This window comes from Lutra lutra, chromosome 14 (genome assembly GCF_902655055.1).
Source record: "Lutra lutra chromosome 14, mLutLut1.2, whole genome shotgun sequence".
Classification (NCBI taxonomy): Eukaryota; Metazoa; Chordata; class Mammalia; order Carnivora; family Mustelidae; genus Lutra; species Lutra lutra.
In genome coordinates, this window is record NC_062291.1 from 25,102,441 (window position 1) to 25,124,337 (window position 21,897).

The 21,897-nt window shown below is 42.9% G+C and overlaps 1 protein-coding gene across 2 annotated transcripts in view; it reads left to right on the forward strand.

Moving 5' to 3' along the window:
* ARID5B (AT-rich interaction domain 5B) overlaps positions 1-21,897 on the forward strand; it is a 176,748-nt gene that overhangs the window by 129,293 nt on the left and 25,558 nt on the right. The window contains exons 1-5 of one of the 2 annotated variants that reach the window (XM_047701554.1): positions 1,665-2,052; positions 3,497-3,609; positions 9,623-9,827; positions 11,765-11,817; positions 21,480-21,577. In XM_047701554.1, coding sequence (XP_047557510.1) covers positions 2,049-2,052; positions 3,497-3,609; positions 9,623-9,827; positions 11,765-11,817; positions 21,480-21,577 — 473 coding nt within the window. In that variant the 5' untranslated portion in view covers positions 1,665-2,048. Of the gene's footprint in view, positions 1-1,664; positions 2,053-3,496; positions 3,610-9,622; positions 9,828-11,764; positions 11,818-21,479; positions 21,578-21,897 lie in introns of those variants that run through there. The other variant, XM_047701553.1, reaches the window with a different exon arrangement.

Here is a 21,897-nt window from a genome sequence, read left to right on the forward strand (position 1 = left end):
GTGTGTAGTATTAAAAACATTCATGTGAAGAGCATTGACTGAACGCCGTGAGTAAGCCCGGCCAGAGCTGGGCTGTGGATTACATACACATGTGAAAGTCACCATGCATTTATGGCTTCTCACTATTTATTTATTTATTTAATTAATTTATTTAGTTAGTTACTTACTTATTTATTTTGTAGTGGGACTGACTAGAGCAGTTGTGCTCTCAACAACTTTACTGCTGGCTCCCCACACTCCTGACCATCACCACACCATAAAGCATTTGTTTTCACTCGCCCACCTAGCAAATGATTTGTTCTCTTGACTCTGTGAGGAAAAAAAAAAAAAAAAAAAAGTAGCCTGGAGTAACCAGAACTTTTACTCCCCCCAAATAGCCAGCCCCTCAATTCCAAAGCTTTCCCTGGGGTCTTATAGATCCGAGAGGTTTCAGAATATATTATGGGTCCCCCTCCCCCAGTCCTGCATGCTCCATTCTCCCTGGGACTTTGAACATCTGGTCTTTGGGGCACTGGGGCATTGAGGACAAGATCACAGTCCTTCCAAGATGCCAGACACAGGGGCTTAATGGTCATCAGGAACCAAGAGCCTTGGGTTTTCTGTCTCAATTCACAGAGCAAACTTGCAAGTCTCTGGGTTACGTTCCCAGAGCTCAAGTGTAAATAGTGAAGAGAATGCAGGTTTACAGGTGCCTAGTACGACAGGTACGCACATGGCCAGGGTGGTGGGTTCGGCTCGTGAAGACTTGAAGGAGGTACCTGTGGGCATCTTTAGTTCCATCCATCACTTTTTCATTCACCAAGTTGATACTATGTAATGCCATCTCCTGGGTGTGTGCTGGGCAGGTGACAGAAGAATCCACATGGTCCTGCCCTTCAGGACTCTCCAACCGAGGCGAAAATAACCCCTAAACCACGAATACCGTGGCACCTTCCAGAAGAGAAAGCCAGACAAGGAGGGGAGAAGGGAAAGAAACAAGGCCTGTGAGTTTGAGGCTTGAGCGATCGGTGGGATTTGCCTAGCCTACCTGCAGTGTCAGCGACTTGCCTCATTAGGAACAAAAGACTTTTTCTCTTGATCAGATCCCATTTAGAGTTAAGTTTGTGTGAGCAGAATATTAGGTGCTGGCCTGTTCTAAATTTATGATTCTCAGAATTTGCTGGGGAAGGGCATATGCTTCTCTGGGTTCTGAAAACAGCTCAAAGAATGGAGAAAATAGACCCAATTTGAGGATGACCTACTGTCAGTTCCCGGAACCTCTGCCTGTATTTAAAACAGCCTGTTCAGTACAAGTTCTATCTAAAAGGCCTTTGGGATTTGAAGGCTTTCTGGAAAGAAATGCTTTTAGGTTTAAGTGGTTTTTTTGCCAAAATGTGAGGAAGGAGAGATTGTAGTTAACAAGTCTGAGAACAGAGGCGATTCTGTTTTGTTTCTTTTCGTGAAATGTCTCAGACCTACCCCACGTTCTGCTCCTTTCCTGTCAGTTCTTCCTGCTGGGCTATTATTTTGATAAGGGACATAAAAGGACATCCTTCCCTCACGCTCATTAAAATCTTAGCACTTGGGTCCGTTGTGGAAACACTTCTGTGCCACATGGAGTCTCGAACCAAAATAGTCCACGTCCTGGCTCAGGGCTGAGGCTGGGGCCGGTTCATGGAAGGTGGTGGCAGGAGGCTGGGACAGGGGAGCAGGAGGTCAGGATCCACAAAACAGGCCCGATGAAATCACCAGCCCCGTGCAGGGCGGGGGAGAGAGCAGAGCCCTCCCTGCCCGTCTGGCAACTCCGGCAAAGTCCTCAGAGCTCATCCCACACACTCCGTGCTAGTCACTGCTGTGTGTTTACATGAGTAATGGAGCTGCGGGGGGAGGGGAGTTGTAAGCAGAGCGCGGAGCCTGGCAGCTCGCATTCGCAATCGCGTTCGCCTTGGGAGGGAAGCTGACAGCCACACCAAGTCAAATCGAGACTTCCAGGGACGTGCCCGGGAAGCGGTCACATGCTGTAGCTTTCAGGAGCGCAGACATCCTCAGACAGATGTTTGTCGACTGGAATGGGTAATCGCGACTTTCTCTTTGCTTTGATTTTTGTCTGGGAGTTTGTTTCCTTGTGATAATTCCAGGCTGGCTTTGGGGGATGGACTTCTGGACACTCGTCTGCTGGGGGGTGTGGGGGGCGGAGGAGAGGACAGGGGGTTTGGGAGGGGGAGCCTGAGCCCCACAAGCCACTTTTTAAACTTTTGTCCAACTGGAAAGGCAGCTCCGCTTTCCTGAGCTTTCCCAGCAGCAGAGCTGTTATCCACAGTAGAAAAATCGAAGGAGCGGGACTTGTTCTGTGAGTGAGAGGAGTACAGTATCAGATGTCCCAAAACGCCTGGTTCACTGTGTGATGTCAGGAAGATGAACAGCAATTAAAAGCGTCCCGAGTTGTTCGGAATTGGCACTGTTGTCATCCTACCTTAAAGCAATTAAAAAGTGTGGGTGTCTCGAAAAGGCTGGAAGAACACTGCTTGGGGTGTAATTCATTTGTTTGGAACTGTTCAAGGGCTTCTAGGTTAGTGCTTTGTTTTAATTTTGCTCAGCTTGGGTGACTGATGGAGCTCGGTGTGAAAGCTGATGCCGGACACTCGGAGCACTAGATAAACAGCCACTCTCTTTTTGCTGCTTTCTGTGTGGATCATAAAGGGATTCGAGCTCAGCATCAAGGATGAACTAGAACTTTGATTTTGCATCTTGTCTGTGGCTTTAAAAAAAATATACCCTTCACGGAATCAGGCCAACGCCAGTGTGATCTTTGCAAGTTATTTTAAATAACCCTCGAGATCATCATAAAAACTCCACTGGAAGGGAAAAGAGAGCATGCTGATTTGAATGTAGATGCCAGATTTGCTAAGATCTGAGACATGCTGGTCGCAATATTATTGTAAATACGTGTAAGACTAGCTTTCCGATTGTTATCATGAATGCGCTTTCTGTGCTCTCTCCCTACTTATTTGTATCCTATCCACTTGTATGGACCCCAGTTTCAGAAAACGCTCGTGTCTCCACTTTTGAGGACAGAGGTTTTCGAACACTGCATTACTAGGAGAGCGTAATGGGCTGGCAAGTCACCTAGGTTTCTGAAAACGAGATACAAAACAAAAAAGAATCATCTGGGAGCCTGGCTTAGGGTTGTCCTTCAGCTCAACATGTTTCTTTTCTAACAATAGGGAAGTGCATTTTCCTTATTATTGTCCTTGGGAGCCGAGAGCTTCGTTTTATGTATGCTAATCAGACAGGTTAGAGTGTGCTAGATTAGCTTTGGGAAGCATGTACATAACCGTAGAGTCTATTAAGACGCAAGCCTTCAGAGAAGGGAGCATAACGTGAGGGTAGGCTTGCACACCTGCGTGCCCTCCGAACAGGTTAGACGGCACGTCTCTATTAAACACGCTTGGTCTCTTTTCATAAGGAAACCCATGCCAGTGAAAATGTACGTGAGTTGTTCTTCATTTGTTTTCAGCGCCAAATCTTAAAGGCAGACCACGCAAAAAGAAGCCATGCCCACAGAGAAGAGATTCTTTCAGTGGTGTTAAAGATTCCAACAACAACTCCGATGGCAAGGCTGTGGCCAAGGTATGATCGTTCGCTTCCTGCTCTCTGTTTGGCTATATCTTTTTTTTTCTTTTTTCCCTTTTTCCCTTTATCTCTCTGCTCTGGTGTCTTGGTGGCAGTTTTCAATTCAGAATCTGGCTTTGGTATTCACAGCTCTGGGTGGCTGGGGGAGGGGGGAGCGTAGGCATTTTTGATTAGTCAACAGAAAGACTTCCCACCTCCCAGTCTGGCCTGTTGGGTAAAGGACAGATGATTAAGCGCCCACGTCACTGAAGCTGAGATTTCATAGAAGGTGACACAATGACATAGTTTACTCTGCTTGTATCAAAAATAGACCAAGCTGAACCATCCTCTTTCTGAACGTGTTCATCTAAATATGTTGCAGAGATTAACGGAGGATGAAATTAGAAATGGCTAGAATTGCGTTTTTTAGTTCTGTTTTTCCAAAGTCACCTCTAATTTATCGTAGACTAAAACTGAAGATGTTTACCTGTATGGAAAAACAGTTACATGGATACAGGTAGCCATATATGCAATTGTATCTCCTGAAAGATCTCTATTAACACAGAATGAAAATCCAAATTCTAAACTATTTCTCAGGGCCCAGGCCCATTTTGCCCAAGCATTCCTCAGAGTCCTGAAAGTGCATGCCCTAGGTATTTAGCGCCATGGAGGGTGAAGGGTCACTTCATGTTTTTAGACTTATCTTTTTGACTTTTGTGGGGTTGGTCAGATTTGCACGGTTCTGTTTACCGCGTGTTTGCACTTAGGTGTTGATTCTGTGCCAAAGGTAGCAATAACCCCTTTAGGACCCAAATTAAAGAACAGATTTCAACTGATCCTATGTTTCCAGATCCAAGGACTAAACTTAATGAAAATGGGAACATTTTCACTAGTGGTGACTTTGGAAGATTCTGATGTAGGAAAATAAGAATTTGGTTCTGTGTTGGCAGGCTACTATTACTCTGCCTTGTATGTCACTCCTCTTCCCAGTGTAATGAAGCCAACCCTAGAGAGCCACAGTTTATAAATCTTATTTTTAGCAGATGATTTTTTATCAGGAAGTGCTGAGGACTTTTGGGTTAGGATTGCTTTGTGCTTCCAAGAATGCAAAGAGTTAAGAAGAGATCAACCAATAGAAATGTGTATTTTCTGGCTACACACCGATCTGTCTTTCCCTAAAGTTATTTTTGTCCTGCTCTTTTGACCTTCTGCAAATGAGTGCACATGGGTACCAAGAATGACATTTTCTAGTCATTTGGACATCTCAGCCCTAGAACTACCTATCAGCTTGCATGGCCTCGAAGGATGTCAGCAGGAAGTTTATTCCCTGTGATGTGGTTTGCAAGATACTGTAGGATGGAGTGAGAAAGTTTTAGGATCTTAGCCTTCAACCGAGCTTGCCCTGCTACTATCTTAGGTTGGCCCCCTGCCCCATATCTCCACGGTGACATCATGTGTTTACCCCAGTATGTTTGCACCTGAGCCCAACAGGATGAATGAAGCTCCTTCCCATGTCATCTGGGATGCCTCTGGGAATTTTACAAAACTCATACAAATTGATCTGAAAGACCAGCACCTCCAATATTTCTCACCATGGAAGGCTGCCCAACACTCACAGTAGGACCCACAAAACTGAAGAGAACAGGAGCCTGTTCTGTATTTCATGTTCACTGGATTCTTAGGCAGGATCGTAGTCAAACCTGGGTTTTCTAGGAGACCCTTTCCCCCTACCCCCATCAATGCTGCCGTTCAGAATCTTCACAAGGAGGTTCATCATCCTTCCATCGTTGGTTTCAGTGGTGAGCGGATGAGGCACCGGCCACAGTCAGCCCCTGGGCACTGGTCTAAACAACCAGCTCTTCTCAAAGTCTTGGATTACAGTTCTGCCTTGGTCGCTTCCAACGGGTCTGGCAAGACCACTTCAACTAAAGGAAAGAGACTAGTAGGCATGGAGTATGGCGGGCTTGTGTGTTGACACCAGCACACAGATGGGAAGTCTCTACAAAATGAACAGGCCACCTCTGGGACCAGAACAACCACTAGAAAGGCATTTATGTCTTAAAGAGGTCTTTTCTCTTGAAACACTGTCATAGAGATTACAAGCCTGTGACCATCTGATCACTTGCTGAACTGGAAGCAATATTTCAAGTGACAGTTGGGCTTTATGACCAACACCTGTGTGACTGTGTTTTGCAAAAGTATCTCAAACAGACTATTTCTAACCATGGATACACACCAGCTCCACACAGCAAAGCTCTCTAGACTGAGAACCTCCTGGCTTTGTGGTCTGCATGGCTGGAAGAGCAGTTCGAGTAATTTGCCTGTTGCCATCAAAAGGTTGTACTCTCTCAAGGAAAATGTAAAAGCCAGCTTTGCCAAACTCTGTTTTTCAAGGGATAGAGGATCTCATGGCTTTCCAAAGACAGCAAAAGTCACACGGGAAAGAGGCTACCGGTTCTCTGAAGATGTCCTGAAAGTGTCCAACCAAATCCTGCTGTTTCCCTGGGACCATCTTATGGCAGCTGATGTGGGCCCAAGCCCATTCATATGGTGATCTGTACAAGAAAAATCTTCTCAGTCCAGTCCTCTAATGGGAAACCCCCACAGATAGAGGGCAAATGACTTTTCACATTCTGTAGGCACTTTTGAAAGGCCAGAAGTATATTACAGGTGCTTTATACTCAAAAAGGAACAAAAAGAGGGAAACCATGGTGTGCCGTATGTTCTTTCCCTGAAATCACAAATATCCCTTTGATATTTCACAAATGTGATACTTTCATTATTTTCACTATGTTTCCTCCAGTTCCTCAGAACCATTCCCAGGAATTATCCTTCCTGCTTCACTGGAGGGAAGATGAGGGTCTCCTAGAAAGTTAATGACCACATGAAAATTAGACTAGCTTCTTCTTTCTTGCTGGTTCATCATACCTTGCTGCCCCCGTTGAGGCTGGATTAGTTATAACTCAGTCCAGTGAAGGGATGTGGTTAATATCAAATAGGTGGTGGTTCACTGAAAACATTAAATGTGGATTCTTTAATTAGCACTTCCTCAATCACTTTAGAAACCCCAAAGCTCTTAGTGAATTCAACAAGTAGAAGGTGTTCAGGTTGGGAAAAACAGATCTAGGAATTAACTGTCACCATCCAAAGGTTGGGCATTCTCAAGATCAACATGAAGCCCACCTCCTGTTTTTAAAATTGCAGGAGATTAAATTGTTAACTGAAAAAGAGAATATTTGGGGTAAATGTGAAAATATGTAGAAAGGAAGTTGGCCAGGTTCAACCCGGAAATAGAGTAATAGCCTAAAGGGCTCCTTTATGTTAACTCAAGAAATGTATGGAGCTAGCCGGAGAAAGGAAACCACTGCTCACTTCTTACAAGGCATCTGTTTGTCCCCACCCCCCAGCCCCAAAGAGGAGAAACCTGCTGGCTCACCCACCAAGGTTCAAGATGGAGTTCAGTAGGTGGTAGCCTGGCTTGCCCAGGAGCCTTCTCTACAAAGCAGGGAGTCTGAATGACTTTGGACCTGGTTTGTGCACCTGGTCCATGCTTTCCTTCTATTTCTGGATGCTTCTGCACATTTTGAGGCAGAAAGTTAGGCAGCCTTCTAGACCTTAAGGGAAGGCTCATACTTCCTTAACAGTGGTGCTTCTGACCTCATAATATAAATAATGGCCCATGATCACTGAAAGTTTAAGACTCAGGCTGTTTTATATGGAAATCTTGTATCTGCTCCTGTTTGTGCAAAACCAGGATTTGGAGTGAGGCCCACCTGAGTCCAAAGCCAGAGTTCTGACCCCATGAGCCAACTACAAAATACATAACCTCGCCGAGCTTCATTTTCCTCAACTATAAAATGGAGTTAGAGGCCTCCCTCTGATGATTGTTGTGAACATTTTGTGGACTATAGGAAGTCCACAGCACTGTATCCAGCTCATTGCTGGGCCTCAATTGATACTGGTTTCCTTCCCTTTGCTCAATATACAATAGAAGGAATGGAACCCTTCTATACTTTGGAAACCACCTAGTTTTATCTTGTATTCCTCATTTGATAGATCACATTTCTAAGGTTTTATAATGCCTGGTGATAAGATGTGCTTTTAATTGGAAGTGTATTTTGACTCGATTCCATTTTTTTATGCGTGTCAGTAAATTATGGTGTTGATTACCGCAAGAATGAGACCACCTGGGTTCAGATCCCAAGCTCACCGCATACTAACTTGGACATGATCCTGTGGCTGTCATTCATCCCCTCTGTGCCTCAGTTTCCTCATCTCTCACGCAAGAATAATCACGTGCCTTCCTAGAGTTGCGGACATAAAATGAGATAACACCTTAAAAAGTGCTTAGAACAGAGCCTGGCTACATCGTAAGCACTCACAAAAGGCCAGGGCAATGCAGATTAAAACTGGAATGATTTTCTGATTTCAAAAGCCATTAAATTAGAGATTTCATCAGAACTTGAGACTCGGTCTAAAATTTGGCAGTGAGAAATGATGACAACATAAAGTTTCACAGGATGTTCACCTTAATATAATGTGACAAAGTACTCAAGTTTGAAAATATTGTAAGTAAAAATTCTACATGGAAAAGTGTTTTAGTCCCATTTGCACAGCCCCTTAAAAATTAAAATCTTATCTGGAAGCCCAGTTGAATGAGTTGTACAGGAAGTTTTATTTTTTTCCAGAACCAGTCTAAAGATGTTAACCTCGCACGTTCGCTTGAGAGAATAAGTTAAAGAAAATCCTTGCAGGAGGATACAGTTCCCTTGTATAAATAAGCACAGCCTTTTATATTCTTAAGGCCTAGAAAGGAGATGCTGAAGGGAAAGAGAAAGAGGGGTCAAAAATCTGAAATGGAAAACAATGTTGAATATGTGGGACATTTTTATTCATAACATTTCCCCAGCACTTGTCCTATTCTCTCTGATGTTAGATACGGAGATGTAAAGAATATCAGAATGTACACATTCCCCATGGGCGCACTTGAACTCAAAGTCTGACCCTTTGTACTTCCCCCTTTTACAATTAAAATAGCTCAGCAACTTAGCGTTATATTTAACAACCATCAAAGGCCTCTTGTAGAACATGGCAGTGAACAGGGAACATTAGGTTAGCCACTCAGTTTGCCGAGTTCCGTATTCTCCTAGAGTGTGGAAGGAACAACATCTGGCACGTTGGCCGCCATTAATTTTTTAATTTTGGCGCTTTCCATTACTCGTCGTCGGTTTTTAGCTGACCTCTACTCTTTCCTTTGTGGCAAGTTAATATCTCCTATTACATTCTCAGAGCTGACCAAAAAGCCATTAAAGAGTGGGAATCTTTTGTTTCCTACTGAGGATGTATCTGGGCATCCCCCTCAAGTGACAGAACCCACCTTGCTGGTGTTCCTGATGCCAACATCTGCTGGCATTGACATGTTCTTTTCAGGTGGCAGGAAATAGTAGCAACAAGAAACGTTTACTGTGAAGAAATAAACTTTCTTCCATGTTGATTCAAAGTGCGCAATATGGGACTATTTATTAAGAAGACACGATTTTGTTCAATGACATTAACAGATGGTGCCCCTTGGGAAAATAAAAGTGTGTAAAGAGGCAAAAGAATGGGTCCACCAGACGGGGACACTGTTTCTGGTTTCCTATCAACATACTTGCAAGGACTAGAAGGCTGGCGTAGTTTAGCAAACTATGGCCCCTCACCACCTGTTTCTATAAATAAAGTTTTATTGGAACCCAGCCATACCCATTCACTTCTACATCTGTGACTGCTTCTGCGCTAGTTGAGTGGTTGCAACAGAGATGATCTGGCCCCACAGCCTGCAATATTTCCTACCCGGCCCTTTACAGAAAGTTTCCACCTGGTGATCTGAGACAATTCATACTCAGTGTTGCCTCTACAAAGCTACTTCAGGGCAAAGTTAATTTACTGGCTCCCCGCTCCCACACAGTGAAAGCTGTCACTGGCTGTGGTCTTTGTGAGTGCTCCAAGGTGGTACTTGACTTGACGTGGTGTATTTTTTCCCCTTTTCCAGGTGAAATGTGAGGCCAGGTCAGCCTTGTCCAAGCCGAAGAATAACCACAATAACTGTAAAAAAGTCTCCAATGAAGAGAAACCAAAGGTTGCCATCGGTGAAGAGTGCAGAGCAGATGAGCAGGCTTTCTTGGTGGCACTTTATAAATACATGAAAGAAAGGAAGACACCGATAGAACGGATCCCCTATTTAGGTTTTAAACAGAGTAAGTATGCTTGTTTTCATTTCTGAAAGATCAAAACTGCTGCTGTTCTTTAAATTGGGAAAAAAATTTTGACTCAGGGTTATGTCGCAATCCTAATCTGGGGATGATGCTTTCTCTCTGTTTATACTAAATCTACAAATCATCCAGCCCAGGAATTTTTCTCCCTGACCCTTTCTGCTACACTGTTCCCTTCTGGGGCAGTTGCAGTGAGATATTTATAGGCTTGAATCCACTGATTATGACTGGAAATAGACATGTTGAAAGTTTCTCATTTTCTGTTTTGTCAATCTTGAGAGTCTGTAACGCCTTTCTTCTGAGATAATAATATGACGTCACTTTATCAGGCCCAGATGTTGTCTGCAAAGAGGCAGCTTTAAAGAGGAGGACATTGAAAGGTGGACAAAACAACCAGAAAGAGAAAACGTATTTCCTAAGCCCCAAATTTGTTAAGAGAGAACAAAAACCTCACTTCTGAGGAAACACAAAATACCCAGATTTGAACCGAAAGCCCAATTTTGGATTACATTTAAGCATCATAATGTGTTTTTAAGTAGAAAAGGAAACTCGCAGCCGAGCAGAATTCCATAGAAAAAAAAAAAGAAGAAACCCAGATCCGGTCCTGATTTCACAACCGAATATATATTTTGCCTCTGTCTGGATTTTGTAGCACACAAAGCAATGAGCCCTTGGCTTGAAATAGTATTTTCTCCAAATGTATCTTCCTAGATTAAAACCATGTGTCATTTTGATGAAGAATGTCAAACCTGTATGTTTTACATAACAATTTACATACCTAATAGCAATTGGCACTGATTGCAAGAGAACACTCGCAGCCATTATAAACTTATATAACTACGAATGATTACAATGTTTGTCTGAAAACTGGTTGCTTGAAATAGAAGTAAAATTAATGTACTGTGAACAGCTTTGTTGCATTATGCATTGGTTCAGATTAAATCAAGGCCGAGGCCGGGCTCCTGATAGCTTTGAAATAGTGCAAGGTTCAACGAGGCTTTTCCAACATGTTGTGTCAAAGAGTTTTTTTTTTTTTTTTTTTTTATTCTTCATTTCCCTTACCAAGGCATTACTTGAAATTCAATTTTCCCCTCTTGTAAAAGAGTCAAATCCATAGCAGTCCCATTCCATGATGTTTGGGACAAAGGAAGAAGGTTGCCAGCAATTTGGCATAATTGTTTAACAGCATCAACGTACGCAAACCCTGCAAAGGGAGATGTGTCCTAGAAGAGTATATATTCAAAACATCACACAGGCAAGTTAGGGGACTAAGTGGACTCAGGACTCAAGTCTTCTGTGAATGAGTTCTTCCTTCCCTTTGATCTGTTATGTCGCTGCAACTTCAAGGGTAAAATGGTGTGTCTTCTTACTCATTACAAGGCACCACGTGTTAGTGAAATACGGTATGGGTTCTTAATATAGTGCTGCCTTCAGACATTCTGTTAAAAAGGTAATCGTGTATAAAAGTGGCTGGTATTTCTTGATTATGATAAGTTCTTATCTGAAGGAAGCAGGATATAGTACCCTTTAATCAATAGCTTCTTTCTAAGGGTTGAACAAGACCAACCCTAATTTTGAAATCTCACATTTGTCCCCAAAGATGCTGTTAACTTAGCTTCCCTGGGTGTGCTGATGGCATTGGATTAAAACTGTGTTGTCCTTTATCCCCAGAGTAGAACCATTTCCATATTTGTGACTGTTTCTTAAGAAATATTTTAAGTGGTAATAATATATCCTGTTCAATGCCCTTTGGCAAATTGTTTCCTAAGAACTTACCTCTCTGGGGTACTAGTGTTTTGGGTTTTTGTTTTTGTTTTTTCTCTTTCTCATTGAAAACAAAACAAAACAAAATGTTTTGATTGACATTTCTTGGAAGTATGTTAATGCAATGCTTATCTAAATACTTATTGTCCCTCTAACAGTTAACCTTTGGACTATGTTTCAAGCTGCTCAAAAACTGGGAGGATATGAAACAGTAAGTGTTTAAGCAACTTAAATGAAATAATTTTGCAATCTAACTCCCCCACCCCTTCTCTGACCAAAACGGAGAAAATAAAAAGCTAACCGTCCCTGACTGCCTCCTCAAATGGCTCCACACTTTTGGGGGTTTATTGGGCTGCTTTTGGAAATGATCCCAATTAGTTCCAGGTTTGGCAAAATTGTAAACTTGTCGTAAAAACTACAAGTGGAAAACATATGTAACTCTCCCCTGTCAGGGAAATTAGTTGGGTCTGTAATTTTTTCCCATGTTGAGAAAGGGCTATTATTGTACAACAAGCCAAGATTGCATAAAAGAAATTTCCCTTGGCAACATACCTGACATCTGTTCATGTCTAATATGGGAAATGTATTAAAGGCTTTCAAAAGTAATCAGTATTGGCCATTAAGGAATAGAATGCAGCAGAATCTTCTCTTATTCTAGGGCAGAGAAGCTTTATTAGACAAGGGTCAGTGCCGCATAAACAGGAAGTTATCAAACTTACTCAGAACAGGCTCTGACACTCTTTATCAGCTAATTCTAACTGACAGGAACGGGTTATTTTTAGCCCACAGGAAAATTTGATGGCCACGGATTTTACAACATGTATTTTGAACCAATAAAACGTTAGAGCAACAAACTAAGATTAAAATCTTGAAAGAGGAAGAAAGAGCTGTATTAATATAGCACGCAGAGATGAAATCTGTAATAAAATCAATTGACAGAGGAAGATGTCGTCATTGGAAATATTTTCTCCTCCACACAATGATCAGATTAAGTTGTGCAGTTTCTTCTGCAATTGAATAAGAAATTATTTTTTTCTTTCTTCATGAAGTAACCTGGAATATCTCTGTATCATAGTAAAATGACAGTAAGAGACACAGAGTCAAGAAAATGAAATTCATTTTTAGTCTCACCATAATCACTAGTGTTTCTTGCCAGGTATAGCATATTGTTTCACAAACTAATATAATGGTTTGATGTCAGGGATTTGGAATGGGGAAAGATGGCAAGCATGATGTGATTCGGATAATCTGGTATTTACTGCAGAGATACTTGCTATGAATTCTGACTCAGAACTCTAAGATGGGAGTAAATGTGTGTGTAAAATGTTTATTTAAGACCTGGGATCTACATATCCATTCATAAAGCAATACAATGCTCATATGAAGTATTATAAAATGTGTGTTTCATAGACACAAATTTACTTAAATATTTGTTTGACCAAGCACCCTCTGTAAAATAAATAATATGATTTTTCACTTGGTTGGATCTGTGGATAGGACAAAGAGATTGACTTCTTGCCAAGGTGGCTCACAGTTTTGCAAAATCTTAAGCTAATTATAACTTTTGTCCATGTGAAAAAGATAACTTATTCAGAGCTAGTCTCGTGGATTTAGGAGCCCACCCCATAGCCTAGATTTTTAAGTCTAATGCTTGATTTAAGAACAGGAATACACATTTATATGAACTGCAGATAAGTTACGTGATACTGCACAATATTATGAAATCTCTTTTTAAACCCAGAAATGTATTGTTGTTTACTGATAAGGAGAGTGCCAACAAATTCCACAGAATCCGTTTTTCCTGCTTTTGTATCTTCTGTATCCTCCCAAAGATCTGTTTTTCTCCATGCAGCAGCAAGTGGGTGTGGAATACACAAAAGAAACTTCTGATAAATTTCAGGGCACTGGCAGTATTCTGAACACATAGTATTTTTTCTCTTGCTGAATGAGCGAAGTAACAAATGACCATGCAATCAGCAAATCACCGGAACACGTATTTAATAAGTCTTATGTGTTCACGGCATTGTGGGGGATCCTCTGGAGAATGTACACGTATCTAGGCCAGTGGTTCTAGTTGCTTGCCATCCAGGAGAGACAGTGATTATAATGAAGAGACAAGGTGGAAAAAGATCCATTTGGCGTCAGGTTAAGGACGATTTCATTTAGAAACAAGGGAAGAAGACTTGTGGCTCTCCTGCCTTCTGAGCAGGATTTTAGAGAATATTCCGAATTTAGACGTGAATGATCACAGCCTTCCAGGAAGAGAAAGCCAGATGGAGAAATAAAAATGTGGAGGTAGAATGATGTTGGACGTAGAGAGTTGGAGTAACATAAAGTCGGGTGACCAGTTGGCTGGGATGCACGACCTCAAAGGCCAGTCCAGAGAGGATGGAGCCCTGTGAGAAAGGCTTTTGGATGGTAGCCCCTGGAATTCTGTAGGCTGGCTGGGGGCGGGGTGGGGGTGGGGTCAGTGACGCAGAGAAGATCGATAACAAGCTAAGTATTATGTTTTGCCCCTCATTCTGCCGTCACTGTAGTGTAGGTGGAGTGGAGTAGAGAGAGGCTGGGATGGGGGGGCATCTGGGACACCAGATTGGTATCTGCTTCCCATCTGGTTATGTACGAGTAGCAAGCCTCTTCAGCCAAGCCGCAAAGAGGACTGGCAACCTCTGGAATTGCTCCTTCCCTCCTCTATTTACCCATCAACTCCCTCATTGTTCATTGGGTCACTGCCATTCTTCACCCCCAATTTTTTCATCTACTCTGAGACAGTGAATCTACTTAGCCTTGTTAGCTATAAAATCTACATCCGGGGTCATAAACTAGATGAAGCTGGTTGGTAGGATTTTTCCTTCCTTCTTCTTCCCTCTCTTTCTTCTCCCCTTCCTTTCCTTTTTATTTTTTTTAATGCTTCATACTACCTTGCTGTCCCTATAGGCACTGCAGTTGGCTACTCCCATGCTATGTCACAGCTTTTGAATCCCCCAAGTACAGAATACATTTTTCGATTGGTATATGTTGACCAATAAATGAAATTAGATGTTCAGCGATGATTCAGTTTTGAAGCTGCTCCAGCAGATGTATGCATAAGATCCCATCTGAGGACTTAAGTTGTCATCGCTGTGTTATTGAAAGACATTTATCTGTAAGATTATCTGATAGCAGAAGCACATGTAGACTTGTCATTAGAGCTCAAAAGAGATCTTGGAATCTTCTAGACCTGTGGTTCCCAGAGGCCACTCGAAAACTAGGGCTCAGATTTTCAAAGGGGGACCTTTCAAGTATATGGATCTGTCTAGACCTCCACACTGAGACATTAACTGCAGTGGGCCCTGGGCCTAAGAACCCGAGAATCCTTTTTTACAAGCGCTCCGGGTGATGCTAATTCAAAGCTAATGGTAACGGTGACTGTTCCCACCTCACCTACTGGCTCTTATGGCTCCTTGCTGCACAGTGTGGCCCCTTCTAAGTCAAGCATCCAAGGTTAGAAAGTTGTCTTCACGCTATTACTAAAGAAGCCTGCCAGAATATTACCATTCCTTTGGCCCCAAAGCAGCACAAATTTTCCAGTGAAGGTTTTTCCATCCATGATAAGCCATTTTCATTTTGAATGAGGGAAAGTATAGGGTCCTTACCTTTTTTATGTTTTGCAAATTTGCCTTGGTGCAGAGAAAGATACTTGTCCTGCTCCAGTCCAGACCCTCATTTTACAAGTGAGGAAACTGAGGCACAGTGAGGCAAAATGAGTTCAAGGGGACATCGCCAGCTTCTTCAGATTCTGACTTGCTGAGAGCTTTCCGTGCAGCTGTCACAGCCTCCATCGCATCACTGGAAGGAAAGGGGTGCATAAATGACCATTCTTTGTGCCTACAATGCTTTCTCCCTAGTTTGGGTGATATACTGGGAAAAGCCTCTAACGGCCTACCGTCATTAGTAGCATCTTTTAGTCGGGTCTTTGTACCTGGCCTGAGCCTTACCTGACACAGAAACTACTAGCTGAGATTTTTATCTGATTCTTGAGAAGAACGCGTGGAGTTAAGAGATGGGTCAAGAGGTCTGTGTGATGTAAACATTCAGTAATAATAAAAAATTGCAAGTTTAAAATTTGTAGATACATCTCTTCTGCTGTTAACTTGTGACTGGATAAAGACATCTCTCTGGAATTCCTTCTGGTTTTAAAAAGAGGCCATCTTAATTGGCTTGTTTTTGTTTGTGGTTATAAACTATTCCAAACCTTCTGGTTTGAATTGCGGATTATGGATTATTTCATCGCAGTCCTTCACAACCCTCAAATTGAATTAAAAAAAAAAAAGGGGGAGCAGAAGTTTTATTTTAAGCCTTTAGAAGCATTTGACTAATGGCTATATTCAGTTCTCTTGGCCTCCTCTGCCTTTGCTGGAAATGAATTTTGTGTCTCTGCATCCTTAGGTTTCGAGACCGTAAATGTATTGAGTGGATTTGATTCCCTAAAAAACAATATCCCTGCCTTTTGACTGGTTGGCAGTGAGGCTCCTTCCTTTACAATCGTATATCCAGCTTCTCCTCCCAAACATTTTAGAGCGGGGTCACCTACAGTTGAGGAAGCAGATCTGGATACGGTTGCGCTGATGAGCTAAAGAGGTCTTCACTTCAGTGTCTGGTGAAGCAATTAAAGCGTGAAGAGTAGCTTGGGGTATTACCAGGATGCAGTGTGTGGAGGGTGGTTTGCTAAAGTGATTTCCATTTGGCTAACCATGTGATGGTGAGCCAGAGGCAGTATTTGGAGAGAAGGTAGAGTAGGGAAATGGGTCTTGAGAAAATCATATTCTAGAGACAGAGGACCATGCAAGCGGTACCTTCCAAGAATGCCAGTTTAGCAGCTCCGTCTGTCCCCGTGGCTCAGACAGGACCATTATTTCTCATCTGGAGGAAGAAGTCACATGGCTTCTTGCTGGAAGGATTAGGCTTTGATACCAGATTCTGGCTTTGACATCATTTCAAGACATCCTCTGAATCTAACCCTAGTACTCTGGATGGACAAAGCCTCTTGCTTAATTCAGAACTCTTGAGGCCAAAGATGATGTCATGTAGTTTTGAAAGGCTCCAGTTCCTGGAGTACTACCAGGAAAAAAAAGTCATCTTCCTTGAATTCAGTCCGCCCTCAAGGTGTCCCGAGAAAGAGGCTGTTTCTCTGAGCAGCCTGGGCAGCATTGCATGCAGGCAAATGTTCCTTTTGACTTCACATCTGCTACATTCTTAAGCCATGGACACACTGTCCTGCAAGATTTCTGATTGCTGTTTCCTAACCAGGCCACAAAAATTCCAACATTATTTCATCCCTGCAACCTCGAAGGTAAAGAAACCAAGGCTCCAATGCCATGTCTTAGGTTAAAATTATTACCCAATTTTTTTTTTAATAGCAGGATATTTTCATCAAATAAGCAATAGATGGGACAGATTCCTTTCCCACCCCCTGGACCCATGTTCTTGGCAGAGGTGTGGAGGGTTAGTTTCAGGCCACCTTGCATCCTAAAGAGCAGTTTGAAAACCACTACATTAGGAAGAAATGAACATACCTGAACATAATAGTTGTGCAATGCTCTTCACAGTTTTTTGGGTCTTGCCCATACCAGGGAAGGGAGTAACTGTCAAGTTGTCTTCAAAGTGAGATGAAGTCTCCACACACCTAGGCTGGTTTGCTTCCCTTGAGTGCCGTCTGCTCAGGTTTTCATCTTGCTTTATGGTTAATCATATGAGGTTATGCTTCTTGCTAAGTTACAAACCCTTGAAGGTAGTAACTTCTCTTTCTTTTCATGATATCTCCCCACCCTCAACCCTCCATCCTTTCCATCTTTCCCCTCCACACCTCTGTACCTGGCCCAGTGCCCTCAATGGTAGCCAGTAGAAGATGGATTGAGGTCAGGAATCCCTATCATTTAGGTGAGGGCCTTGCAGGAGATGACAAGGGAAGTACAATTCAAGAAAAATCATTGCTTGTATGAATTTGGCCATTTTCTTCAGGAAACAAAGAGCCAGAAATTCTTTGTATCCTTAAAAACCTACAATAACAGAAGGTCAAGTAGAAATGTGACCATGACTGGGAGGCTCCAGCTTAACCCAAGAGCTAGTCAGACTCACCCCATGGCTGGATCAGACTATTTCCAGCTGAGTGGAACTGGGGGCTAGACACTATGAGGCAGACACTAGTTTTGCCCCAGTGGGTTTTAGAGATAACACACATTCAGGGCAACAGAATAAAACCCGAAGCAAATGCATACTTCGGCATGAGGAAAGCATATTAGTACAGGAGACACATTTATACAGGTGGGAGCACAATGCCCAGTAGCTTGGTCAGGAGGAGTTCTCATGTTCTTTCCTTTCTCTTTATGGGGCCTGGGACCCACAGTGGGTTTGGACAACAGGGGGAGTTAGACATTTCTCACTTTAAAGCCTGTGGACAGCATTTGAATTAAGAGCACAACTGGACACAAAAAATGGAGAGGCATACTCAGGAGAACTGTGTACTTAAAAACATAAAAGCATTTAGCAGTTGGAAAGAGCACATTTTATGACTTTCCTGTGGAAAGAAAATATCTCAAAATGGCCTGATTCATCCAGGCCGGCCAGTGGAAGCTCGGTAAACAGGGACCACTTCCTGGAAGGCCCAGCCCTTGTCTTTGCTCCAGATCAACTCTTACTGGTAAAAACTGTATTTAAACCCAGAACTTGCTAGAAGGGGCTAACACAGACCACTAACCAGCTGTGCATGGCTTAACTAATGCCAAGTGATACTGGAGGCTGGCCCCTGCTGCCACAGTTTCAGTCCTAGCATGAGGAAGATTATTTTCCTCCTTTTGATAATTCATTATTTATTCTTAAAGAAGTTTGTCATTTCTGTGATAGGCAAGTGTTGAACAGGGTACTACCCCCAAGTCCAGAGGATAGGTGTAGGAGTGGGGGCATGGTCAGTTTCCATATATTAAATATCCCATCATCGGTGGTCTTTCATTCATTACACTTTTCACAACCTGTATTATTTTGTTTATCTGTGTAGTCCCTTGTTTATGTTTGGTAATCCTCCCCAACACACACAAACACACACACACACACACACACACACACACACACACACACACTAGGATGTGGTCATGTTGAGTGTTCGATCTGGTTTTCATTGTTGCATCCCAGATGCTAGCACAGCACCCAACAAGTGGGAGATGTTCAAGAAATATTTGGTGAATGGATGGCTTGAGTGAATGGATGGATTCCAGTATAACTGAGACTTATCTGTGATTCATTGCTGAACATAATAGTGAACCTCTGTTCTAACTAGATACACACGTGGTCAGGGTAAAAGGAGCATAGTATTACTGGGTGGAAGTAAAATCTCAGAGCACTATGCCTAACCCATCCCCTTGGATTTTTGCTGACCTTGTGGCTGTGCTATTTCTTCACTAGTAAGAGACCCCAGCTCAAAGTCGAGACCTTGTAGCAGAAGCTGTGATTTCCATAGCCCTCTACTCACGGGAAGCACAAGGTCCCTAGATTCTGCATTAACACCCTGCTACACATGTGGGCTGTTCACCAGCTCATTCTGATAGGGAGGCTGTTTCGATGTAGTGAAAAGGAAGCCTGCTCTTGGGATCATAAGACATTTGTATGAGCCCTGGTGTGACCATTCCACTGCTATGTGTCCTTGGGCAAGTTGGGCAAACTCTCTGTGTCTTTCTTCATCTGTGATGAGATTCCTGTAATCGACCTCACAGGCTGAAGGGAGAATGAAATGGTGTCACGCTTGATAGTACTTCATAAAATATGAAACAGTGCACAGAAGAGATATAAGGATGACAAAAGGGATGATTTCCTCTGAAGTGCATGCAGAGACAGACCTGTTTTCTGGCCCTGCTGGACTCCCCAGGGCCCACACACCTCATCTGAGGGAGACAACTATGGAGGTGTGTTTCAAGGGGCCTTGGTATGCTAAGGGCTTTGAGGAATAACAGAAACACGTGGGAGGGGATCCATTTTCGCTCCTTCCCTTACGTAGATCTTGACTAGATCAGCCTGAAAGTGTACTCTTTCAAAGATTAGAGGGAGATCGTAATTAAATATAAAATAATTACTGAAATGTGTATTTTGAGTGTTTTGAAAGGGGCTTGAAACCATATATTATCATCTAAACCAAGCTATAAATGAAAGAGGATGTCTATTTTTAGTCATACCTGCCAGGAGATGCAAGAGGTGGTTCTGTCAAGAGAGAACTATTGAAACTCATTGGTTCAAGAATGCTTCCTGGGAAATTGAACAATGCAAACCTCCCATTGTCTCAGGGTCGAGAAGGGTTTATAGAAATAAAGGGGTTTTTATATAAAATGGAAAAGGTGCCATTTACCCTGTAGTGTTTTAACCACCCCTCCCCTCCTCCTTAGAATAAAGGGACAGAGCCCCTGTTTGCGGATTGAGATTGCTCCCCACCTCCCCAGGGCTTGCTGCCTTTAGTCCCTAAGTGAAGTCGGCTTGCAGCTCTGCCAGTATATTTCAAAAGAAGCCCCGGGGCGATTGTAGCCACTGCCACTGCCACTGCCCTGGGCACTTCTGCCACACCCTGCGCCCCCCCCCCCCCCCCCCCCCCCACCCCGCACATTCCAATAACAGAGTTTTCCTGTAACTCTGTTTAGAAGCATTCACAAGGACCTCAGAATGGGCTCTGTCTCCTCCTTGCAAGGAAATACTAGACTTGCTCGGATGTAGTAAATGACGTGGTTTCCCCAGATTAATCATTTGCCAGATCATGCATCTGTTATTTTGTAAAATCTTAATTTATGTATAAAAATAAAATTAAAGAAAGTGATTAAACAGGGCCGTAGTATGCTGTTCTGTAGACTGTAAGCTGCCCGGGTTCTAGTCACCCATCTCCTCAGTAGACATAGCTTGCATTTTCATTTTGGAATTTGTTCGTTTTCCTAGTACTGGATGGATCGCCCGATTTCCTGACCTAAGGGAATAAAAATAAACAGGTTGCAACATATACAGTTTCAGATTTGGGTTTTGTTTTGGTGGTTAGAGGAGCTGGCTGGCATAAAAATAAAGCCGGAGATGACTGCAAATTCCATAAGCAATTGGAACAATTGAATTAGTCTATGTAGTAATTTTATTTAGTGTTTGAAGTGGTCAACACAGCACACAGGTCAAAAATCAGAAGATACAAAAGCAGGTTTGGTGAAAAGCCTCTCTCTTTTCATATACCCTTGGCCGCCCATTCCCCTTAAGCAACCAGTGTTCATTCTGATTCATTTAAACTGATACATTAGCTAAAATCTTATTTTATTTTGATGCTTTATCAACCCGACTTAAAGGATCAGAGTAAGAGTTTGTTCCCGGGGGCGCCTGGGTGGCTCAGTGGGTTAAGCCACTGCCTTCGGCTCAGGTCATGATCTCAGGGTCCTGGGATCGAGCCCCACATCGGGCTCTCTGCTCAGCCGGGAGCCTGCTTTCCCCTCTCTCTCTGCCTGCCTCTCTGCCTACTTGTGATCTCTCTCTCTCTGTCACATAAAAAAAAAAAAAAAAAAAAAAAGAGTTTGTTCCCGGGCGGGGGTGGGGGGGGAGCGGGGGAGGATAACTACGTAAACTAGCCAGGGAGATGCCTTAGAGAAAATGCTCTAAGGGTGACACTATATAGCACCCAAAGCAGAATTCCACATTTATTGAAAAGAAAAGTACCACGAGTGAGATCCCCCTGTGAAGCCCCGAGTCTCCCCACATGCTCATTTGGACTTTTCTGTCTCTGGGTTTCCAGAACAGACTGTCCTCTTCTGCCTGTTGCATATGTACTGAATCCTGGCCCTGTGAATCTCTTATGATGCAAGATTGAATCTCCCATTGCCATCTTTTCAGATAACAGCCCGCCGACAATGGAAACATATTTATGATGAATTAGGCGGTAATCCTGGGAGCACCAGTGCTGCCACGTGCACCCGCAGGCATTATGAAAGGTAAGAACCCCTCTCCTGGAAAGTCCTTGCCTAATTAAAAGCGCGTTCAATGCAAGAAGCTTCTTGTGAAGGATAAGATAAGGGGAAGTCTGAAGAACCTTTCTGGAAATAGAAAATATCCTCTGGCATTTTAGCTTGCATACTGCCTTGTGATTTTTTTAGGGGACATGGCTTTCTCAGGTTACTGGGGCTAAAATTAGATGTTCTTTTGGTTTGATTTTATCCTGTGGCCACCTATTTGACAATACCTTTTTATTTTTTTCCCCACAAGCCTAGATTACTCGATACGTTCTCCGTAGGTTCATTTGCTGTGAGAACCT